This window comes from Amphiprion ocellaris, chromosome 13 (genome assembly GCF_022539595.1).
Source record: "Amphiprion ocellaris isolate individual 3 ecotype Okinawa chromosome 13, ASM2253959v1, whole genome shotgun sequence".
In the NCBI taxonomy this organism is placed as follows: Eukaryota; Metazoa; Chordata; class Actinopteri; family Pomacentridae; genus Amphiprion; species Amphiprion ocellaris.
Window position 1 is genome coordinate 29,679,158 of NC_072778.1, and position 21,574 is coordinate 29,700,731.

Genomic DNA, 21,574 nt, shown 5'->3' on the forward strand with positions numbered 1-21,574 from the left:
CAGGCTGTTATGGAAATGTTTGTATTGGTTGCCAATGTTACCCACAATTTACAAAACATGTTCTGCATATATTACACTTTGCTATGTCTTAATTCATTTTGTCAAGATGACAATTTTGACACCGTTACTTTAGTGCTCTAACTTACAAAAGAAAGTTTGTGGAAAGAAGCCCTGACTTACTTATGGAGGTTTTTAGATATATGCTGATATTTGTTCAAATATTAAATTTGAAGTTCACTTGAATAGGATGACAGTGAGAAAGACACACAAACGGGACAAGAAAGTGATAGAGGAAGAATGTTGGGTCGGGCCAAAGAGAAGAACACGGCTGACCTTTCCTTTTCTTTTCTACTGCATTCACACGGAACAATGTTTTACATGACAGACAGAAATGAAATGGAGAAAAAGGGGGAACAAGCGGGATGGAAACAGACAAAAGACAACAAATTACGAATATGGAGAGGGAGGCAGGAGGGCGGAGAGAAATTCACTGTGAGAATAATGTATCCTCATCCTTGCTCTGGATGACTTGCATGTGCTGAATGCGTGATGCCAAAATGTGGAGTCGAAACTGTGAGAGGAGCAGCCAGGGGAGGGGAGGAGAAGACAGGGATATTTATGACTTTGCTCTTCTTTTGTTCTCATGTTGGTATTCAGGCAGTGTAAAAAATCCTCATCTTACCTATTACATGTATTCTTCTTCATTTGGAAAACTGAAAGAGAGGCAGAGATAACAGCAAAGAGAATGCGAGAGACACACAAACAGACCAGAGAGACGAAGCTGAGGGGAAGGAAGGAGGAAACAGATTTGACCATCTGGTTCTAATCTTCTTTTAGCTTATAAAAACACACTAATGACTGGTAGACTTTCTGCATGCTATATGTGTTGTGTGTGTGCATGCAGTGTGTTTAAGACCAGATTTGTGTGTTCCCCTGTGCCCCTCCGCAGTAATGAAATGCTGGTAATATTAGTATGTGTGGGAAAAACTCACTGCTGCAGAAAAAAAAGACAAATCCAAGCTCCGGATATGATGCAAAAAGGATGTGTCTTTTTCAGCATACCCGGGAGTTTAGTTTGAGCAAACACGGTCTATATTTTTGGATGACGAATCACTAGAAATACAAAAAAATGTCCTACTTCTCAGTCAGAAATGCACACATTAACACTCAGGCTGCTTCTCCCTCCTGCAGCTTTGGCTCAGAAAGACACAACATGAGCCAAAACTTTAAAACATGACATCACAGAGGCATAGTAGGGATTTCCTCTGTCTGTTGGAAAAAGTAGATTTTGTTGGTTCTTCTTCCTTTCTTTCTGCTTTGAACAGTTGTGTTGTGTTACCTTTCAGCTTGTTAATGGCAACATATGGCGTGTCAAGTTAATGTTCAAGTTAACCCGAGCTACTTTCACAACATATGTCGGCCAAATGTTATGCTAAGACGGCTGGGCCCATCTTCATGGCCTCTCTGGAATAGTGACTTTAGTGTGGAGGCCACAGTCAAAACTGCATAACAAAAGATTTTTCTTATACACATCAGTTTGTAAAACACATGGCTGTAAAAGGAAAGAACATTTGCTGGATTGGATTCAAAAATTGCTTTTGGAATAGTCTCCGTTTCAAACATGCATGTGTTAATGCATCCCGTGGTAGAAGTGTGTCTCTCAGGATTGGCATGGCTGTTAGCTATACTGCAGTATTAAAACTCTGCTCCATATGTCCCCCACAAAAAAGACTCTCATTTGCTTTTTTGTTGAACAAGTTTGCCCAGATTGTACTTTCGTGTGGCTTTGATAATGACAAAATTGCTAGTGGCAGCAGACGATGAAGGGACGAGACGGCAGGCCCGGAGGAATTTTTAATGGAACGAGGTGGTTCAGAAAGCCAGAAACGCAGATGAGAATTCCCACCCCAGTGCTGACACATCAGAAGCCTTCACCCCAAGCACCACCCATGGCCACAGCTCATTTCTGACAACAGCAAATGCGTCATTTTACAGTAGATAACCTGCTAGGTTCACACTCAGACATGGTGCAGCTGGTGTTAACACTGACTCTTGGGTGGGACACATTATTTTACTACTCTGCATCTGCTGTGTGTTAAAGGTATCTACTGTTGCATGCTGACACATTTATATCCACCCTTATATACAGTCAGGCCCAAAATTATTCATATGGCATAAACAAGTGACAAAAGTTGTCATGCAGCTTTCATACCATTCCAACTGGTCCTGGTTGTTTCTAACATGTTCTATAGCATTCAAATATAGTATAAACTGAGAACAGCTGATGCAGTAGTTCCCCAGACAGAAGTCAACTGCAAGTCATGAGTAAAACCAAAGAGCTTAGTAAGCTTGCTATTAGGTTCCATCAGTGAGACACATGAGACACGCTGCACATTGTGGCTGTTCACAAGACAGAGGAAGGCTCTAATGTCGCATCCAAGTGTTCTCTAGGGCCAGTGACCACAGTGCAAAGCATAAGCAAAAACTACAAGGAGTTCCACACTGTCAAAAATCTCCAAGGGCGTGATAAGAAGCCAAAAGTGGCTCCTGTGCTGACAAGATTGTTTAGTGTGAGAGGCCGAGAAGAATCCAAGGATCAACACCAAGGCCGTCTGAGCAGTTCTGGTACCAAAATCTTAATCAAACACTAAACAAGGCTGGTCTCCAAAGATGTCCACCAATTAGGACTTCACTCCTTGGAGACAAGCACACAAAAGCTCAATTAGCCTTTGCAAAAACTGAAGGAAAGCTTTTCGTCTTCAGTTCTGTGGTTGGATGAAATGAAAATGGAGTTGTTTGGACATAAAGACAAGAGAAAGGAGAACCTTTCACCTCCAATAACACCATCCCTACAGTCAAACACAGTGGTGGAAATGTAATGTAAAGGAGGTGTTTTCAGACAACCTTGTCAAAGTGGAAGGTATCAGAAGAAAAGAAGACTACATCGAGATTCTGAATGAAAACATCAGACTGCAGAAAAACTTGTACTTTAGCATCATTGGACCTTCCAACAAAACAATGATTTGAAACATACAGCCAAAATAGTCAAGAAATGCTCAACAAAAAACCATATAATCAAGTTGGAATAGGCCAGCCCGAGTTCAGACCTGAATCCAATCGAGACTGAAGACCTAGGTGATGAAGACAAAGCCTTCAACCCTCAAAGACCTAGTGGAAACATGCAGAAAGCTTGTTAACGAATATACAAACTGAAGGCATTGCAGTTGCTGACCAAATAAAGGCCTAAATAATTTTGGACTTGGCATTTTAGTAAAAAGAACACCAAAACAGAAATAGTTCAAATTTTTCAGTAGCATCTCTAATACAATGTCTCACTATCATCTGTCACTTGTTTGTCATTTCCAGCAAAAAGAAACCTATTGGGGTGTCTAGATATTTGAAAGATGATAACTTTATACCCAGTTTTTTTGAAACCTAATAATAGCCTAATAAATCACTGAATACCTTCTTCTCTCCTCTCTGTCTCTTTCCCAGAGGGTCCAGAGTATGAGTACAGTGGCAGTGAGGGGGAGGAGGATGAAGTCACAGAGGAAGAAGGAGAACCCAGGTAAAAGCCTTGACACACCAGGCTTGATGATGTATGTTTGCAGAAAGAAACTGGTCTCAGAATGGGTAATGAAAAGTTGCAGCAGAAATAAAACTGGGCCACAGTAACTGTTATTGTGTTAATTTGTGTAATGTGTGTTTCCAAGTGCAAAACAAATGTTCCTTACGCATCACATTCATTCTAACAAACATACAGCAGCAAGAAAACATGTCAGCAGTGATTTTTTTCATAAAGGTGTTGTTACTGCCATTACCAGTGTTTTGCATATAATTTACACTCATGTCATTGCTTAAGTGCTCATTACATTCATTGCTAATTAATCATGTTGAGGCATGCATATATTTTTATGTCCATGGGCAGATGCACTGGCATCCCTGGATATCACAAACCAGATGGCACTATGAACTGAACAGTTGCTCCCATGATGAGCTTTAAGTGTGTATTTGTGTAACTGTGCCCATTTTCTCTTAGTCCTCAGGAGTACTTGAGTACATAAAGCTCTCTGTTATTATAGCTTAACACTGTTTCCCTCTCTGTCTCTCTCTCTCAGCTCCATAGTGAATGTTCCTGGCGAATGGACGTTACGACGGGAGTTTCTTCGTTTACAGACTGAAGATCGTGAAGGAGGCAGAGAGGGAGGTCACGGAGGAGGTGGAGGTCAACAGAGACAACAAGTAGGTCTCCAGTTCTTATGTGATTTGTACACATCATTTCATATTGTAGTAAAATACATCTGATGCCATCAGTACAAACAGAGTCCATGGAATTAACTCCAGGTTATGTAATCAACGTATCATTTATTATATTGTTTTCTTGGTTATATCTTGTATTTGTTGATTAACCAGTTGATGGGTTATCTACAGAAAATAAATCAGCAATTAGTTTCAAAGATGATAATAAATAATTGACTAAATAATTAAAATGAGATGGACAGATGATGAAATAATTGTAGCAGCCCTAATTATTATTAGTCGTAGGAGCTGCAATAAAGCTGGAGTAGGCAGTACTATTTTGGGGCATCTGTAGGCAAAAATGTATTGCTAATCTTTCAGCATATTGCAATTCATGTAGTCTGAGAGAAAACTACCCTCCTCCACACAGACTGTACATAAAGGATGGATTCAGCCTCCAGATCCTGAAACCTACACAGTTTGTAACAGCCAGCAGGGGTCAACTTCTCTGGTTGCAAAAAGAAGTCTAGGAGAAAAATGACCCTTTTTCTCACTTGTTATCTCAATAAACATTTTTCTAATGAATTTATGGTCTTAATTGTTAATTTCAAGACTTCTTAAGTGGGGCATAGTGTCCATTTTGTAAATGATGGACCCATTTAGAATTAAAAAGAAACATAAAACAGGCTTTCTTGAGAGTGGGGCTACCTTGTGACTCACTGGTTGCTATCTAATCACTATGCATAACGTCCTGTAGTTCTTCTTCAGATCCACCCCACGTCTGATTTCCAAAAGACAAGATGGCAATGACCAAAAAATCTTGCAAAAAAAAAAAAAAGAAACATTTTGCGTGGAATATGACTCTGCTGCAAGTTAGTCCGTGAGCTTTAGCGTGAAAAAGCTGGATATGAATCCTGGGTGAAGCATTCTTCATATCAGTTTGGAAGTATGGGCATATTCTGAACTCAAATCCTGTTTCACACTTAGCAATTAGTCCACAGCCTTATTAAAACTTTAGGTAAAACTGCCTCATATCAGGTAAAAAACAGCAGGCCTCTTGACCCTGGATCAAAGTGAAACACCCTTAAATTTTCTATTACAGAATTAAAAGTTAACCCAATACAGAGTGTAAAAAGCCTGCAGTATCAATTTCATAGTTTTGTTTCATTTTTGTTCATGTCTAATTTCATGTCCAGGCATTACAGCAGCACAGGCAGCAGTTGGCAGAACAGGAACGATTAAAGCAGCAGTTTCTGGCTGACAGACAGAAGAGGATCCAGCAGCAACAAGAGCAGCGACAAAAGCTAGAGGATGTAAGTGGACTTTATTCTCTGACTTCCTGTTCACTCAGCTTTGGCAGGGCAGTAAATAAGCAGAAAGATAAAATTAGATTCAATTCATCAGCTTTTATCTTCTTCATCTTTGCAAGAAGCACTTCAGTGTTACTTTCCACCTGCTGAGTCACATCATTACTCTGCCTACTGTAACAACCTTAACACCTCAACACTGGAAACTGTTTTCTGTAGGAATATTATGCAAACCCACACAACTGCTGTAACTGTTGTGTTTTGCTAATGATCTAAAAGCTGTAGTTTAATTGCAACTTGTACTTATCATTATATATTATGTAAATTTCAAGATTAAGTTTAATTATAATCATACAATACAAGATTGCATGGGAAAATTACAGATATAGTCCATTTATACTGCTCATATACTCAAAAAATAACTCTTCAAGTGAACTTCACTTAAGATGAATGCACTCATTTACTTAGGTTGGAACTGACAATTTATTTGAGTTAATTTCATTTGTTAGGGTTCATTTAACTCATTTCATAAGGCTTCATCCAACCTTTTTCAATGTTGTTGGTCAAACTTCATTCAGATTTGTCAAGTAAAGTAAATCAGTCAATCAAGTTATTCAAACTGAAATGCATAATATCAAGAGAAAGCCATTTAATTATGTGGAAATTCTTTCCATGATTTTTTTCAAGTTCATTTAAAGCATGTTCAAGTCAAGAATAGAATTGAAATAATTTAACCCTTAATGCCAAATCATGCAACCAGCTAGGTGCTGAGGGTGTAAGAAACACAATTCAAAAGGAATGAGTTGACAGTAAAGTATTTCTCAAAATGCAGTACAGTGCAACGCTCAAAGTTAATAAACACAAAACATTTTTTTCCAAAATGTTTCAATAGCACAATGAACAATGAACTGCTTCGAAGTGTGACTGATGTTGAGGTGCTCTTTGGGTGTCCTTCAGGCTCTGCACAGACACCTCGTCTCACTGACAGCTGATGCTGTATTGATGGGCACTGATGATGTTGCTTGTAGTTTTATTTACCCTGCATAGCCTGTACAAGTTTGTTGATTCCAGTTAGGGTGCTTTCTATTTGCTCTTGTGTAAAGGTAAACAAGAAATTCAGAGTTTTCTTTACCAGGTGGAGATGTGTGATGGACATGACAGGTTTTTATAAAAATCCATAATCAGTTCTTGGTTTATTAACATTGAACAGTAGGTTGCTTTGTGTGCATCGCAGTGCAAGATATTTGGTATCCTGTCGATATTAATTATCATCATTGTTTGTAATCTCGACATACATTGTAACTTATAAATTTGTTTCTTTTGCTGTTTGCAGCAGCAGAGGCAGCATCTGACAGATTGCGCCTTTCAGTGGGCGGAGCTTCAGGAGATCTTCCTTGGGGAGGAGTCTGATCTCCATGACAACAGAATCTCACTGGATGAGAGAAACAGGAGAAGTGACAGGAGACAGGTAAAGATGAACTTTTAACTTTTTGATGGTGTTGAGGTGCTTGAATCTTATCTCACACTTTTTATATCATTAATTCCCCTTCCACAAGTGTGATCATAAATGCAGACAAGTCTAGAAGTAGGCCTGTATTTTCAGTTACACTAGTCATTAGGCTCTAGTGATGGCGCTGCTGGTCGGTTTGACTTTCAGTCTGTTGCTTTGCTCCAAATGTTGCTGACTTCAGTGGTCCCCCAAGATTTTTTCACAGAGTGAGACCCTCCAGAATCTTCACTTTGCTTCATGAAGATACTGAGAATAATTAGTGAAGTGCTACCACGTTCAGCATAAAAATGGCCAAATACTGCAAGCAGACATGTAACAACATCGATTCTTGCTTTTAACTATAGGAGTCGCTATAAGTCAACAGTCATTCTTCTTTTAACTCTGGTTTGGTCCCCAAAGGTTCATGAAGAATAGATCTGGCTCCTCAGCTGTGGAATGCTGTACTGTGTTTAACACCAAGCTGCTAACTTTGTCAGCTGGTTCATGTTGGATATGTAGTTTACACTGGTTAACAGTGTTTTGTTTTTTTACCTACTGAGATGGAAACGATGCTCATGAAGGCTATCAGAATGAAACAAAAATGAAGAAGTATAGTGTAAGTTGCTGGCTGTCCTGCATGTTATTAATAACCTCATAGCTCCTGACACAGGAACTGAAATTATGTTTCAAATGAGAATGTGACCTTTACACCAAAACTGCCCTTAACAGACCTTGGATATAAATTAATAAAACATCTTTTAGTGAAGTTGCATAACATCTGTATTTACTGAAAACACAAGCTACCTGTCAGAAGAAATACCTTGTGGCAGGTGAGTGCATGAAACACTGTGGCTTAATGTGTGTGTGAGGTTGTATCCATATTTGATGCAGCTTGTTTTCCTCAGAAACTCTGTAAGCTCAAGGTGTGTTTGATGCACACTGCACTGATGTAGCGGTTGTACTTGTCAGCTTTTGTCACCCAGGTGATAAAAACATTCCCTCCTTAATGCAGCAGGCAAGGAAAGAGTCTTTTAAGGGCAGATCTGTGAAGTTTCTCATGATGAACAGTTGAAAACAAAACTTTATGAGACGGAAAGTGACCTGTTGACACATTTCCATCAGCTTTAATGCCATTATAATACAAGAAACGAGTGCTGCCTTCTCATTTTTTGCAGGTTTTACATCAAACAGCACTTTCAGTATAAGGTTCAGCTTGAGTGACATCTGGAAGAATTAAATATACATAAAAGAGGAGGTGCATATATGTGTGAGAAATTACCATTTCACAGCACAGTGGAAAAGTTTCCTAAATTAGATGGAGATTCAGTAAGTTTCAGAAATCCTTTGTTTTGCTTTGTTTCTGCAGTTTTCTTTTAAAAGGGTTCTTTCACTTTCACAAAGTTGCAATAAAAATATCTTTTACTTTGTTAAAACTAAATCTACATCATCACATCTGTGAGGTAGTGTTACAAAGCAGCTGCAGCTGTGTGTGTCTATGTGTGTATATCCACACTTTTGACAAAGCATGCTGAGACAGGGTGAAGTGTCTTTACCAATTTCAGTCATTATATACAGAGCTCTTTTTACTATTTTAGAAATTCATTTTTTAGTCATTAATTTTAGCACACACTTAATGAATCTATTCCACACACCAGTGAATTCTAATAGGTGTATATTATCACCACAGAGCAGATTAGTGACTGATTTTTTTTTCCTGTGGAAGATACTGTATTTCAATGCTATTAATATCTGTCTGGTTATATTAAATACTTGTGTGTGGCAGGGAGCTATGTGTACGTATTAGATTCTGATTACACAGATTGCCTAAAAGTCATTAAGTTCAGCATGCGTAATGAATCTATCCGATGCTTCATTAAGTTTTAATGCATCTGCATTTAATTATGTGACAGGTTCAATGAGTGTGTGATGTGATGTCTTGTATTGATGAAGAACTTGTCTGGTGCAGTGGCTCCAATCACTTCGTACATTGATTGACTTGGCAAGCGTCACCTAATGTATTTCAGTGCAACGTCGGCAGCTTGTATAGAGAAGTGGCCAAGAGTGACTGTGTCTTTACACCAAATGGGTAAAGTGAACGTTAAAGGGTGCAACTACACAACTCTACTGTGTTAAGCAAAACCTTCCTTAAGTGCTTTGTTATCTCTTGAGAAAGTGAGAAGTGTCAGTGACAGTTCCCTATAACAGACTGGCAACACATCTGTGGTCTACCTTACCTTTCTCTATGCTGGGATAGACTAGAGTCTTCTGTAACCCTGGACAAGATGAGCAGGTAGATTCTCTCGTATTTCCTGCTTCCATTTTATGATAAAACTAATACTTCGAACTTTAAAGGAACCCAGTTTGTTACTGTGTTGGACAGTCAGTTTGCCACTTATATTCTTGAAATACCTCTTGTGGTTAAACATGAAATTTGTGCTCATAGTTCCATTTATAGCACTACCCAAAGGTTGAGAAATGTGGGTTAAACATAGATTTTTACTGAAGCTTTTTCTCGACTGTCAAATGGCTTGCCATTGAATTTGGAACAAATATCTATGCTACCCACAGGATGGTTCCTATTGATTTCCTATTGGTTCCTGACTTTTCAGCTACTAACACCAGCAAGTTGAAGTCTTTATTTACTCAGTGTATTATGTGAACATCCACTGGAGGAATCTGCACAATTTTTTGAATGGACAGTCATGGCTCCCATGTGATGTATAATGATGACTTTGGTGAACTTGTGACTTTCCTCAGCACTGAAATGGAAACCTCAGAGTGAATTGTAGTAGCTTTGCTTTCTTTTTTTTGGTTTATCTTATATTTAGTGCTTATTATCAACTGGAGTACCTGCTAAATAGTCAGATGTTTTCATTGTCGTTTTAGGGATTTTAGCATACTGACATTAGCTTGTGCACCAGTGGAGGTGCTCAGTATTATTCTGTGTTTGTAGTGGGCAACTTTAACATTTAAGCTTGTGTGCTTGAATATAGGCAGGGTTGGGTGAAAAGGCTCATTTTCGGCAACTGTTTTCTTCCTAAAATCACAAGCCAAAGGTCGACCATGGAAATTTACTGCAACAGTTACCTTGGTTTCATGACAGATTTATCTCTGCATCATTGAGAAAGCAGATTTTATTACTACAGCCAAAACAGTGACTTGACATACACAAGACTGAAGATGATCGACTCTCATTTATAGCACTACCCAGTCATGTTAATAACTAAAGTTGCAGATATTACAGTGTACCTGTGAAATATGTATGAGACTATATCTGACTTTCCAGTGCTGACACAGTATTAAAGTGTGGACATAGTGAAACTATAATCTCACTTAGTCAGACCTAACATTATGTTTTTTCCTGCTTTGTCTGTCCGTGATTCGAATGTCCTGCCAATAATGACCACTGTTTTCCTCTGATGTTAGCCACAATACCAGATTTGACCAGATGAGCTTCCATTGATTAAACCTGTTTGTTTTGTGGTTTACGCAGAGTTTGTCTTGTAGTCTATGTTGTTTTCTGAGCTGGTCATTATTAAGCTAGCTTGTGTTGCGGCTTTTGATGTCACATCCTTCACATTTAATCAGTCCACGGGCTGTTACAGACAACAGAGACTGTAGGTGAAGGTCTGGCTAAGGTCTTATTTACAATCCATTCACAAACTGGCATATAAATTACTTCGCATTCTTGCACTGGTACCTTCAAGCGTAATGTGACTTTGAGATTTGTTCGTACCTTTTATCTGAAAATTACACACATAACATCCCAACCTTTGTGTGATGATAATATTGGTGTACCTTAATTAGAAGAGCTATAATCCTGACCAAAGTGAAGGCTGTGGTGCACCCTGCAGTACTTCGGATTACGTTTTCCACAAACCCTGTATCTTGTTGTTGCAAAGAGTTTTTTGTGACATCAGCTGACAGAGTGGGAACTGGTGTGTAGAACCACTGAGATTGATTTTTTTTTTTTTTTTTTTTTTTTAGCCCTGCAACATTTAAATTATGAGCTACCTGTCGTAACAGTCACAATCATTGTTTTCAATTGTAGATTGAGTATCCGTACAAATGCTCTCCTTAGATTTTTGCTCAGAGGGCAGTTTGTTTGCACAGACTTTGCCATGGAAGCTTTGTGATCACGTTTAAGCTGCCGTTTCAGCTTAAGCTCTGTTGAATGTGACCCTTCAGATCCAAGCCGAACAAACACAATTTAAAAGCAGTGGTGCAATCACTGCAAATATTCAAATAGAGTTGATTTAATTGACCACTGCAAATGGAAAAAAAAATATCCAGTTGAGGCTATTTAGAAGTACTTTTTTTTCCAAGAGAGATTTTAAATGAGGTCGTAATTAAATATTTAGAGTAGAGGGTGCTGGCTAAAAGCACCATGCCATCTTGCGCACTCTGAATATTTTAGTTCCCACCTCTCAGAATTCTCCTCAAGACGTTAGTGTACCCTAATTAAAGAAAATCTGTGTGTGTGTGTGCGTGTGCGTGTGCGTGTGCGTGTGCGTGTGCGTGTGTGTGTGTGTGTGTGTGCGCATTTTCTTTTCTTGTGTACAGCTACAAAAATACAATAATGTGGAACTAGAGGTTCTTAATTAGAATACGGTGAAATTTTGTTGTCGGGGTTAAACAAGAAAGAAGTAATTCTAACACTGTATATGAAACATGTGGCAGATATCTTGATTCAGTCACGTGTTTGTCAGTTCATATGATGTGTGAATGCGTGTGTGTTGAACAGGACCAGGCAGGCAGACAGCGGAGTGCTGATGTGTTGGTGAGGCCTCTGGACTCCACAGCAGAGCAGGTAACAACCCTTCACTCTTTATTTTTTCACTTACTTGTCATTCTGTCCGAGTATTCGGATCTTAGAATTTATATTTGGATACCACCACAATGACCGAATATTTGGGTCTAGCCCTAGAGTTTTCATGGAAAACATGATATTGTCAGGGTGACCTCAGACTTTTGAATGGTAGTGTATGTGTATAGGCACATCTCTGTTTTTACTGTCTTGTCTGTGTAAACTTGTATTATAGTGGTACTTGTATTGTTTTCATTTCCCATTTTCATCCTTTTTCTCTGTTTAGCTGTTAAAAAGCCTCCTGTGGACAGGTGTTTTAAATGAGCTTTACTCTACACATTAAGTACTGTGCATCTGGTGCTAATTGTTTGTTGCAGTTGCAGTGCTATTATTATGTCTGTTTCAACGAAATGAAAGCAAAATCAGAATCGAATCAAATCAGTTTGAAGTATAGATATGAAAATGATCAACGGAGTAGTTTAGTCATGCTGTGAATGGCTGGAGGGCTGAGAAAATTGATCATTTTAAAGTTTTCCATCATAGAGATGGCAAACGATTTAATTCCATATTTGTGTAAGACTTCAGTAAAGATTGAGCGAGACAACAGCGACATACACTGTACTATACACAGAGTGTCAGTGCTGACAAGCTGTTAGGCCAATGGTGATCACAGCATGTCATCACTTTAGTTTCATCACTTTTCCTCTCCGCCGCTCTCTCCTCTTCTGTTTCTGCTGATCCCAGCATGTCTTTCCTCTCTTGTTTCCTCTTTCCATCCATCCCTCCCTCCATTGTTCGCAGCATGGAACATTTTCATGTTTAGCATCTCTCTTTACTTATCCCGATTTTTTTCTTTCAGAATGTTACTATTTAATCTCAATAGGGGATTCAGACACCCATATTTGCAAAACACCTTTCTTTTCGCTGTCACATCTTTATTCTTCAAACATTTTCTCCTAACTACCTCCCCGAGTCCCACAACCTTCTGTTCTTCTTTTGTGCGTCCCTGCACTCGTGTTGTTGTCATTCTGTGGTGTAATGAGAGTTGCTCTTGATTTGTACTGCATAGTCTGTAAATATTTTAGATTTAAAAGACAAAACAGGAGTGTGAGTCAGTCAATAAAAAGGACTGGAGCCAGATTTACCATGGATTTCGATTTTAGAAAATGTTTCAACCAAACAGACTGTGATTTTCCCTGTTTTGCCACTGAACTTTCCTTTGAAATGCCGTAATGCTTCACATAGATCTTGTGTCATGCTGTTGCTTGGTGAATTTGCTTTTATTTAGTTAGTATCTGGTTAGAGTTGTTATTTGGTCTTAATAGTATGTACAACTTTCATGTTGTTAGTCAATTCCAGACTGGTAGATTTATGTGTTTCTATTGTTGATACTCCATAAATTACATTTTCTCTGTTTATCATGGAGATATTAATGGTCATTGGGCTTCCACTATGAGCTCTACATTTTATTTTTAGCTGGACACAGTGGATTATGTTTTCATTTTTAAAGGTTGTTTTTATAGTTTAATGGTAGTGTGTGTCAATTTTACGTAATTTTGTGTTAGATTTTATACTATTTAGAACTATTTGTATATTGGTCGACAGTTTTCTATTTTGTCACAGTCTCATTTTCTTCATCACTGTGTAAGTTACCAAACAGAGCAATCAGGTGTTATCATTCAAGTCACCTATCTTCAGGGATGACTTGGATAACGTGGAGTGTTTGCTAATGTTGCTGTGAGAATAAGACTTGCTCTCAGGGATCAAGGCAACTGATGCTGTTACCGTGGCTGAATTGCAGTTTAGCTGAACAAGGTTAGCAAAGTATGTTGAGTATTCTGACTCTGTGCCTCCTATTTTGTCCTGTCATTCTCAAGAAAACAGAATTAAATGTAAGGGTGTTTTCCTTCTGTGGCAGCATTGATAGAAACCTTATCTCAAGCATCTGGCATGTGAAAGTTCACATCTTAGATGGACAGAATGATGGTGGAATCTTTGAATCCTTGAATCCTTGGTGCATAAAGAAACTCAAAAGAAGACGGTCATTTCTTAAACTTGGAGTACATTGAGGTACAGAGGCCTCATTTACAGTGTAGCTGAGTTAGTCAGTAAAAGATATAGACACGTAAATTAACAAGAAAAGCACTCAGAGAGCATAGTACTCCGCCAGGACAGTTCATTCCCTGACTTTGCGCTGAGCACAGGTGTGTGTTATGCATGTGTACGTTATGTACCGATACCGAATCGCCTGGTCTAAATATGTAGCAGGCAGCGGGGATTGATGGGACTGGGAAACACCCCCACAATTTAATTAATTGTTCCTTGTATCATTTCTGATAAGTCCACAGCGGTGGATTTGTAGTAGGATCACAATCATGTGATCGTCAGCAGGCAGCTGACATAGCGTTCACTTGTTGTCATAGTTACAGTGACGCTGTGCCGCTATCTCAATGGGAAATCTTTAACAAATCCGTGGATCCAGACTATAAGCCGCATCCCTGCCAGAATTGAATGAGGTGGTCCTCGTATCATTTCTGACCTTTCCTGAAAGTTTCATCCAAATCCATTTTTGAGTAATTTTGTGCACAGACGGAAGGATTCACATACGCCACTTGTCACATAACTCTGCCACGTTCCTTGGCGGAGTAATGACAATAAAAATAATAAAAGACAAAGTTAGTTAAACAATAAAATCATTATTAAGAGCATTACATTTTCAAAACAAATGAATTAACTAAAATAAAAACATTTGGAAGTAAAATGCCATAAAATTAATAACCTGAATTGTCCTAAAGGAAAGAAATGAGTCCAGCTTCAGATTTTTCTGCTGGTTGTTCCACGTTGCAGGAGCACAGTGAGTAAAATTAGATTTTCCGAGCTCAATAAAAACAACAAATGCAGCATAATCCAATCATTTAAGCATGTGTTATAAGGACCATATTTAAAGACAGCAGTGAGCTACTCAGCAAGAGACTTATGAATAACTCTAACCCAGTGTCTGTCACTCCTTGACTCAACGTGTGCAATATGATATATATACACTGCAATAATGTTTAATGCACTTTTAGATGTTTTTTATGTGCAGCACGAGTTAAACTTAAAGCCCTCTGTGTGGATTTTTGTTCATACTCCTTTATTCATCCGACTCATCACATGTCTTTGGGTGTAAGTTTCCTTCTCCGCTACACATTTCATGTGACTTTCCCCTTCCCTTCCACTATCAGTGTGTTACTATTTTCACAATCTCGTCTAAGGAGCAACATACACACAAAAATTGCCAAGTTTTAAAGATTTCAAGTTTGCACTAAGGTAGGCCAGCATGCTTCCTTGGTTGAATCAGTCATTTTAATGTCAATGCTCACTGAATTTCTGTGCAAATATTCACCAAAACAATTTTCCAATCCGTATTGCTATTTTTCAGTCACACCATTGCAGCGTTCTGAGCTTCGCGTTACACAAGTTGATCGTTATTGGGTAAAAAACATTAAACAAATATACATACTGTATAATAGCAGAATGATGAAGTACAATCTCCATTTCTGAAGCACTGCCACATCTGGCTAAGCGAGACTAGTCTGCAGTTTGTGCTGATCCCGACAAACTTGAAATAATTTTACAGTGTGACCAATATGCATGAATGCAAAATCCATGAAAAACCTGTCATTCCTTTTTAAGGAATTTGTCTTCCAGCCAATAAAAAATGTCTGTCGCCTCCCTTTGAAAACCAGTTTCAGCTGTAACCCTAAGAAAATCAGCTTTGAGATGTGTAAATGACAGTTGTGGGTCTTTATTTGTGCTTTTATTGCATTTCCTCTGGAGAAAGTTGTGCTTGCTAATCAGATTCCAAAGTCAGCAAGCCAAATCCAGATGCTGTCATATGTCCAAGTCTCACTGCCAGGCTGGTTGCTGAATGTTTTCACATATGGGTCTATGTTTTACACCAAACATGCAAATCAAGTCAGCTCCTTTTTTAAATGTTTGTCACAACTAGCTTAATGAACCAGTGTTTGCTTTATGCGGTTTCTGTGGCCTATCAGTGGGTTGTCTTGTGGCCAAGTGTCCTTTTGTTGAGATAAAACATTTTCTTTTGACATCCTTAACTTTTTACACGTGCACAACATTCACTGGGGTTGCAGCCAGACTGTGGTACAGTAAGTTATTATACTGAGTCAGTCATACTTGCACTTAAGCAGATCCAACCTGTTTATGTCAGTCAAGCATTAGCTCCCATTGTCTCCTTTAGTTTTCCTTTATAATATAAAAAGATTGACTGGTGGAAGCCATTATAACAGTGTCTCCTGTGGTTTGTATCCAAGTGATTTTTTCATCTGTAGTATGATTTAATTATCAGTCTGTTCTACCATATCAAAATGATTAGATGATCCCAATGAAGTACACTACTTCTGAATATTGTACAAAAACTAAAAGCAAATTTAATTAAAGAAATCAAATTAACAAAACTATTCCGAGTGATGGTTCTCAATTAAGTGAAATTAACTGTTTCATATTTTAATTAGCCATATGTTAACAATTTGTTCACATAAAATCAATTCTAAAATGTGAAATAAATTAGCACTTTCGAGATTAGGAGACCCTGTGTGACAGTAATACTATCTTATGTCTCTGAAAAGTGATTACATTTACTGATGTCACATACACTACCAGTCAAAAGTTTGGTAACGTGGTAATGTATATGTCAACAGGTAACATTCCTGTTGACAATTTCCCCTCAGGAATAGGCTTTTTTTCTTATTCCTTATGTAGTTGACTTACATTTTAATTGTTAGTTTAGTTGTAAGTGTTACAGAATTACCTTTCAACACAGTACATTCTATTTCACATAAACACTTTCAGGCTTCGTCAGTTTGTCTGTCTGCTTTCATGTTTGCTACTTAGAGAGCGGCTCCAAATCAGCTGCTTCAGCATAAGGCCCAGCACTCCCAGCACTCCCAGCACTCCCAGCCTCCGCTACAGCCGCAAGCCAAGCCCCAGCCTCTGGCCCAGCATCAGCAGCCCTCAGCGGGCAGGAGATCCCACCGCACCCTGCCCAAGGACCAAACCCAGCTCCTGTCGCTGCAGCACGACCACAGACACAGGGACAGAGAGAGGCAGAGGCAGAGAGAGACGCCTGTGGCAGCTGTCCAGAAGCGAACAGCTAATAGTGGGAACCCGGCTGCTACCGCTGCTACCGCTGCTGCTGCTGCTGCTGCCGCCTCGCCCAGCCACCCTGCAAACAGCCAGCGCTCAGCGGTAAACCCTGCCTTCCTCCTCCGTCTAACACCTTTCATCACTTCCACACTGTCTGTCCTTCTGTCCGTCTTTCTTTCTAACTTTTTTTTCATTATTATTGAGTTTAATGAACTTTCTCCCAGGTTGTCTGTTTTGTTTGTTTTTTATCAGTTCTGTTATTTTTAGTCCATCCTTCCCCTTCCTTTCTCACATTTTGTCCACTTCACCACTTGCTGGACCTATTTTATCTAAAAGTCACAAGATGTGGCGGAAGTAAATTTAGCCACTTCGTTCTAAACATAACTGAAACAAAAAGCTCAGTGTGGTAGTCACCTGTTGGAACATCCTGCCAGCAACAGCTTTTCATTTATTGACCTAAATGTGAGAATTCTGCTCGCATATATAGAGTTTTTATGTGAAGCTATTTTTTGATGTAAATGCACAATGACAGATGCAGACTTCTTGTGCAGGGTGACAGCTTGCGGTTTCTGCCCTCTGTTCTTATCACAGTCGCTAAACCGCACAAGGAACATCAACAGGAGTGTCACTTTCAGAAGTACGCATGTTCAAACAGCTGTCAGAAGGATGGCTATGGTTTTTGAAAAAACTGTGTTGTAGCATGTTTTTCTCATGAATTGCCATAGAAGTTTTTGACAGAAAAGATTATGCATGAGACAGATGCTGATGTAGAAAGCAGCATCAATGAGAAAAGTAATAGCCACACACTCCGGATCATCAAATTTAGTCAAAAAGAGAAGCTTAAAATCCAGTGGAATCTTTATGGGGTTTAAACATGGATACCACACCAACAAGGGTTGTAAAAATAGGATTATAGTCATTTCTTCCCACAAAATTTAATCTCAAACACTGAATCAGCAAACATCAGGCCTCCAAAGGTGATGTGTCATAACTGCATCGCATCAGTCTTCAGTCTCACACATACCTCATCATTGTTAGGACAACCTGTCTAACAATAGAAATGCTTCAGTATGTTGTAACATGTTACGGTAATGTAAAAAGTACTATGTGCTGTTTGACAATACTAAAAAAATCTGAAGTGAGTTGAAGAAGATTTTTTAAATGAATTTTTTTTTGTAGTGCTTATACATAGAGGTTATCTACTTTATTTTTGATATTAACATGGTGAACAAAAGAATGGAAATTATTCCTCGTGTAGTGAAATGCCACTCAACAGCATCAGAAATTGCAGCTTCCCCAAAAAGTCATACACTTCAGTCAACATATTTAAAACAATTTTCAACAGAAAATTAGGATTCTGACCGTCATTCTAACCTCATTTTGATTATTCACCTAAATGGCAGACAAAGTCAGTCTATATAAAGTTAAAGACACTCAGAAATGAGTCCGTCTTATGTGTGTTATATGTTATAGATGGACTTCCAGGAATCAAACTTAGCCAGGTTGCTTTTGGCTGCCGGCCTGCCCAGCCAGATGCACTCAAGGCTGGGCTCTGGAAGCAGCTCTAGTCCTTGTACCCCGGCCATGCAGAGAGCTCACTTCAGCCAGGTATACACGCTTTCATCACACGTGTGCACTAGTTTTCAACTTCTGTGATTAAAAAAGAGTAAATGCCACTTGCTGCCACAGATGTCCATGAGCTGTCCTGTTTGTTGTTTCCCAGAATGCCAACCTTCGCTCCAGTCGAGATGCCCATCACAGCAGCTCTATGTCAGACATGGCCCTCTCGCCCTTGTCCCCATTTTCCCCCTTGTCCCCAACTGACAGTGTCTTCTGGGACTCTGTGGAGACTCCACCTAAAGTGAGTATCGTCTGTTCTCTTAGCTCCTGAATAACACCTCAGGTTACAGCCCCAGGAGGTTTGGTGACTGACATAGATGAGGCATAAATTGAACTGATCTCTGTTTTGTTTTGCTGCCTGTCATCAAAAGAGGAAGTTGTTGTTATGCCAGTCACAGGGTGCAGACTATATCACATGAGCATGGCATAATGCGTGCGCTGAGCATCTTGTATTCTGGTCATACAGGGCTGAGGAAGTGGTGCGCACACCACAAGGTTGGTACCCTGTGGGTGTGGAGAAAGTGTGTGCGTTTTTACCTCAAGATCTGCTACGAAGTGCCCCTAACTAATAGCATATTTGTCCCAAACACGCCTCAAAAACACATTGTTCATCTGCTCTCTCCTGCTAACACCACAGCTCCCCTGCTAAGTGTTTTACAAAGACAATATGCTGTTAGGTGTATTTACCAACAGAACACCATATGGAGTTGATAAAACAACTAATAACTACTACACAGAGAGGAGGGGAGCCCAATAAAGCTGTTTGTTTGCCATGTTATGTTGTCGTGCTAACAGGAGGCCATATGGAGTCGATAGAGCAGTTAATAACTCAATACTCTCTCTTGCGGTGTGGTGAATGAAGCCTAAACCAAGGGGGTGGCAGTGAAAATGTTAACTGAAGGGGATCAACAGCTCTAAAGTGTGACACAGCAAAGCCAGGCGTTCGTGACTTTTTACTTTTTAACATCTGTCTCAAGCTGAATATGATAAAGCTTTAAGAACTTTTTTTTGTTTTTTTTTTACAAGTCCCTTCTCAGGGTTTGTAATGCTCTCTTTAATAAACATTCGCATATGTGTGCCACAGTAGTAGGAAGCAAGCAACAGACACCCAGCTCGCTGTGGGTGTGTTCAGTGGAGCTTCATGCAGGATGTGGGCAACTTGTCAGAAAGATGGTTGGTATTCCCACAGCTCTCTTCCTGCTCTGCCGGGTGTGTCTTCCTCTCTGTGACTGAATCATATGACCCAGTAGATGAGACGGCAAAAGGTCACCAGCTGGCTGCTGGGGATGAGAGTTAGAGAAGAATCAGATGTTGAAGATTTGCAGTTGAAAAAAACAATACCTTGCAACACTTGCATTGTTCAATCTTGTACAGATTTCACAATAGATGTTAAAATCGGTCTGAAAAGATTGAAAAATACCCCTGATTCATCATATTTCCACACTGCATGTAGGATTTGGACATGAAGTAGTGAAATGTCAAGAAAGAGCAACGCCAAGTGGTCTCATTAGATTGTCTGTAATAAATATCTCCCAATGGGTTATTAAAGATTTTATTGCACTGTGCTCTACAGCCTTTCAGGCACTGTAAATAAACCTTTCTATAATAGTTCAAACTCTGTTTGGCTGGATGTAAGATGCTTGTAAAGAGCTCTTTATGAAAAGCGAAACAAGCAATGAAGAAGTGAGATTATGATCCTTGATTCAGTTTGTTAAACTGAGTTTCTTTGTATTTTCCAGGTTCCAGAACGCACTACCTCAAAGTTTTACTGCAGAGAGCTGGTGATGGGACACAAGCGGGCCGCTTCAAGGTAAAACACCACTGCTTTATATATATACATACACTACCGTTCAAAAGTTTGGGGTCACCCAGACAATTTCATGATTGATGATAAAAACTCACACTTTTATTCATGTGCTAACATAATTGCACAAGGGTTTTCTAATCATCAATTAACCTTTCAACACCATTAGCTAACACAATGTAGCATTAGAACACAGGAGTGATGGTTGCTGGAAATGTTCCTCTGTACCCCTATGGAGATATTCCATTAAAAATCAGCCGTTTCCAGCTAGAATAGTCATTTACCACATTAACAATGTCTAGACTGTATTTCTGATTAATTCAGTGTTATCTTCATTGAAAAAACTGCCTTTCTTTGAAAAATAAGGACATTTCTATGTGTTCCAAACTTTGGAATGATAGTGTACATACTAGGGATGTCTTTAGAACCGACACTTTAGTACAAAGTTGATGCCAGATTTCTGGAAACTTGAGATTACTCATTTTAGTTTAATAGTACCCATGAACTGTATATCAAAGATGGACGTAGTGACCACAGCATCACATATTGGTTTGTGGACTACAGTGCAGAAACCATAAGTTTGGCATTGGGCTGTCACCATTTTTTTTATTGTTTTTTTTAAATCAGACATTGGGTGAATGTAAGTACTCAAGGACGCTACTCTTGGTGATCTGGTAGCCACCTTTAAATCACAAGGTAGCCCTGCTCAAAATAAAAGCTGCTTTATTTAGTTTTAGAAGGGGCCATAATTCACAAAATGAACACGGTGCTCGATTCATAAAGCCTTGAATCTGAGACCAGTAAATCACAAGTAAAATGTTTACCAAGGTAACAAATCTACTAAAAAGAAGGGTCTTTTTCATATAGATTTTTTTTAAAATCTGACTCATTTTTACAGTCAAACGAGTCACCCCCTGATGGCTGTTAAAAAGAATACACGTTTAAGTCGCTCCCACTTTGGTTTCAATTTTTAGACCCCTCAGAAGTCATCCAGCAGATATATCTTCAGTGGAAAAACTTTGTTAAACTCACTGTTACTCCTAAACACCAAACAACAGACAACCAAATTTAGCATCTGGCCAGTGAACATACCAGAGCATTTAGCATCTGAACAGCCAGATAGTTTCCTCAGATTAGAGCAAAACTGAGAGTGAATATTG

The 21,574-nt window shown here is 39.1% G+C and overlaps 1 protein-coding gene across 3 annotated transcripts in view; it reads left to right on the top strand.

Moving 5' to 3' along the window:
- si:zfos-2326c3.2 (misshapen-like kinase 1) overlaps positions 1-21,574 on the top strand; it is a 75,225-nt gene that overhangs the window by 28,049 nt on the left and 25,602 nt on the right. The window contains exons 11-19 of one of the 3 annotated variants that reach the window (XM_023267061.3): positions 3,496-3,568; positions 4,119-4,242; positions 5,436-5,552; positions 6,880-7,014; positions 11,780-11,845; positions 16,739-17,092; positions 18,464-18,598; positions 18,714-18,851; positions 20,350-20,420. In XM_023267061.3, the coding sequence (XP_023122829.2) occupies positions 3,496-3,568; positions 4,119-4,242; positions 5,436-5,552; positions 6,880-7,014; positions 11,780-11,845; positions 16,739-17,092; positions 18,464-18,598; positions 18,714-18,851; positions 20,350-20,420 (1,213 nt within the window). The remainder of the gene's footprint in view (positions 1-3,495; positions 3,569-4,118; positions 4,243-5,435; positions 5,553-6,879; positions 7,015-11,779; positions 11,846-16,738; positions 17,093-18,463; positions 18,599-18,713; positions 18,852-20,349; positions 20,421-21,574) is intronic. The other 2 variants (XM_023267069.3, XM_023267078.3) reach the window with 2 other exon arrangements.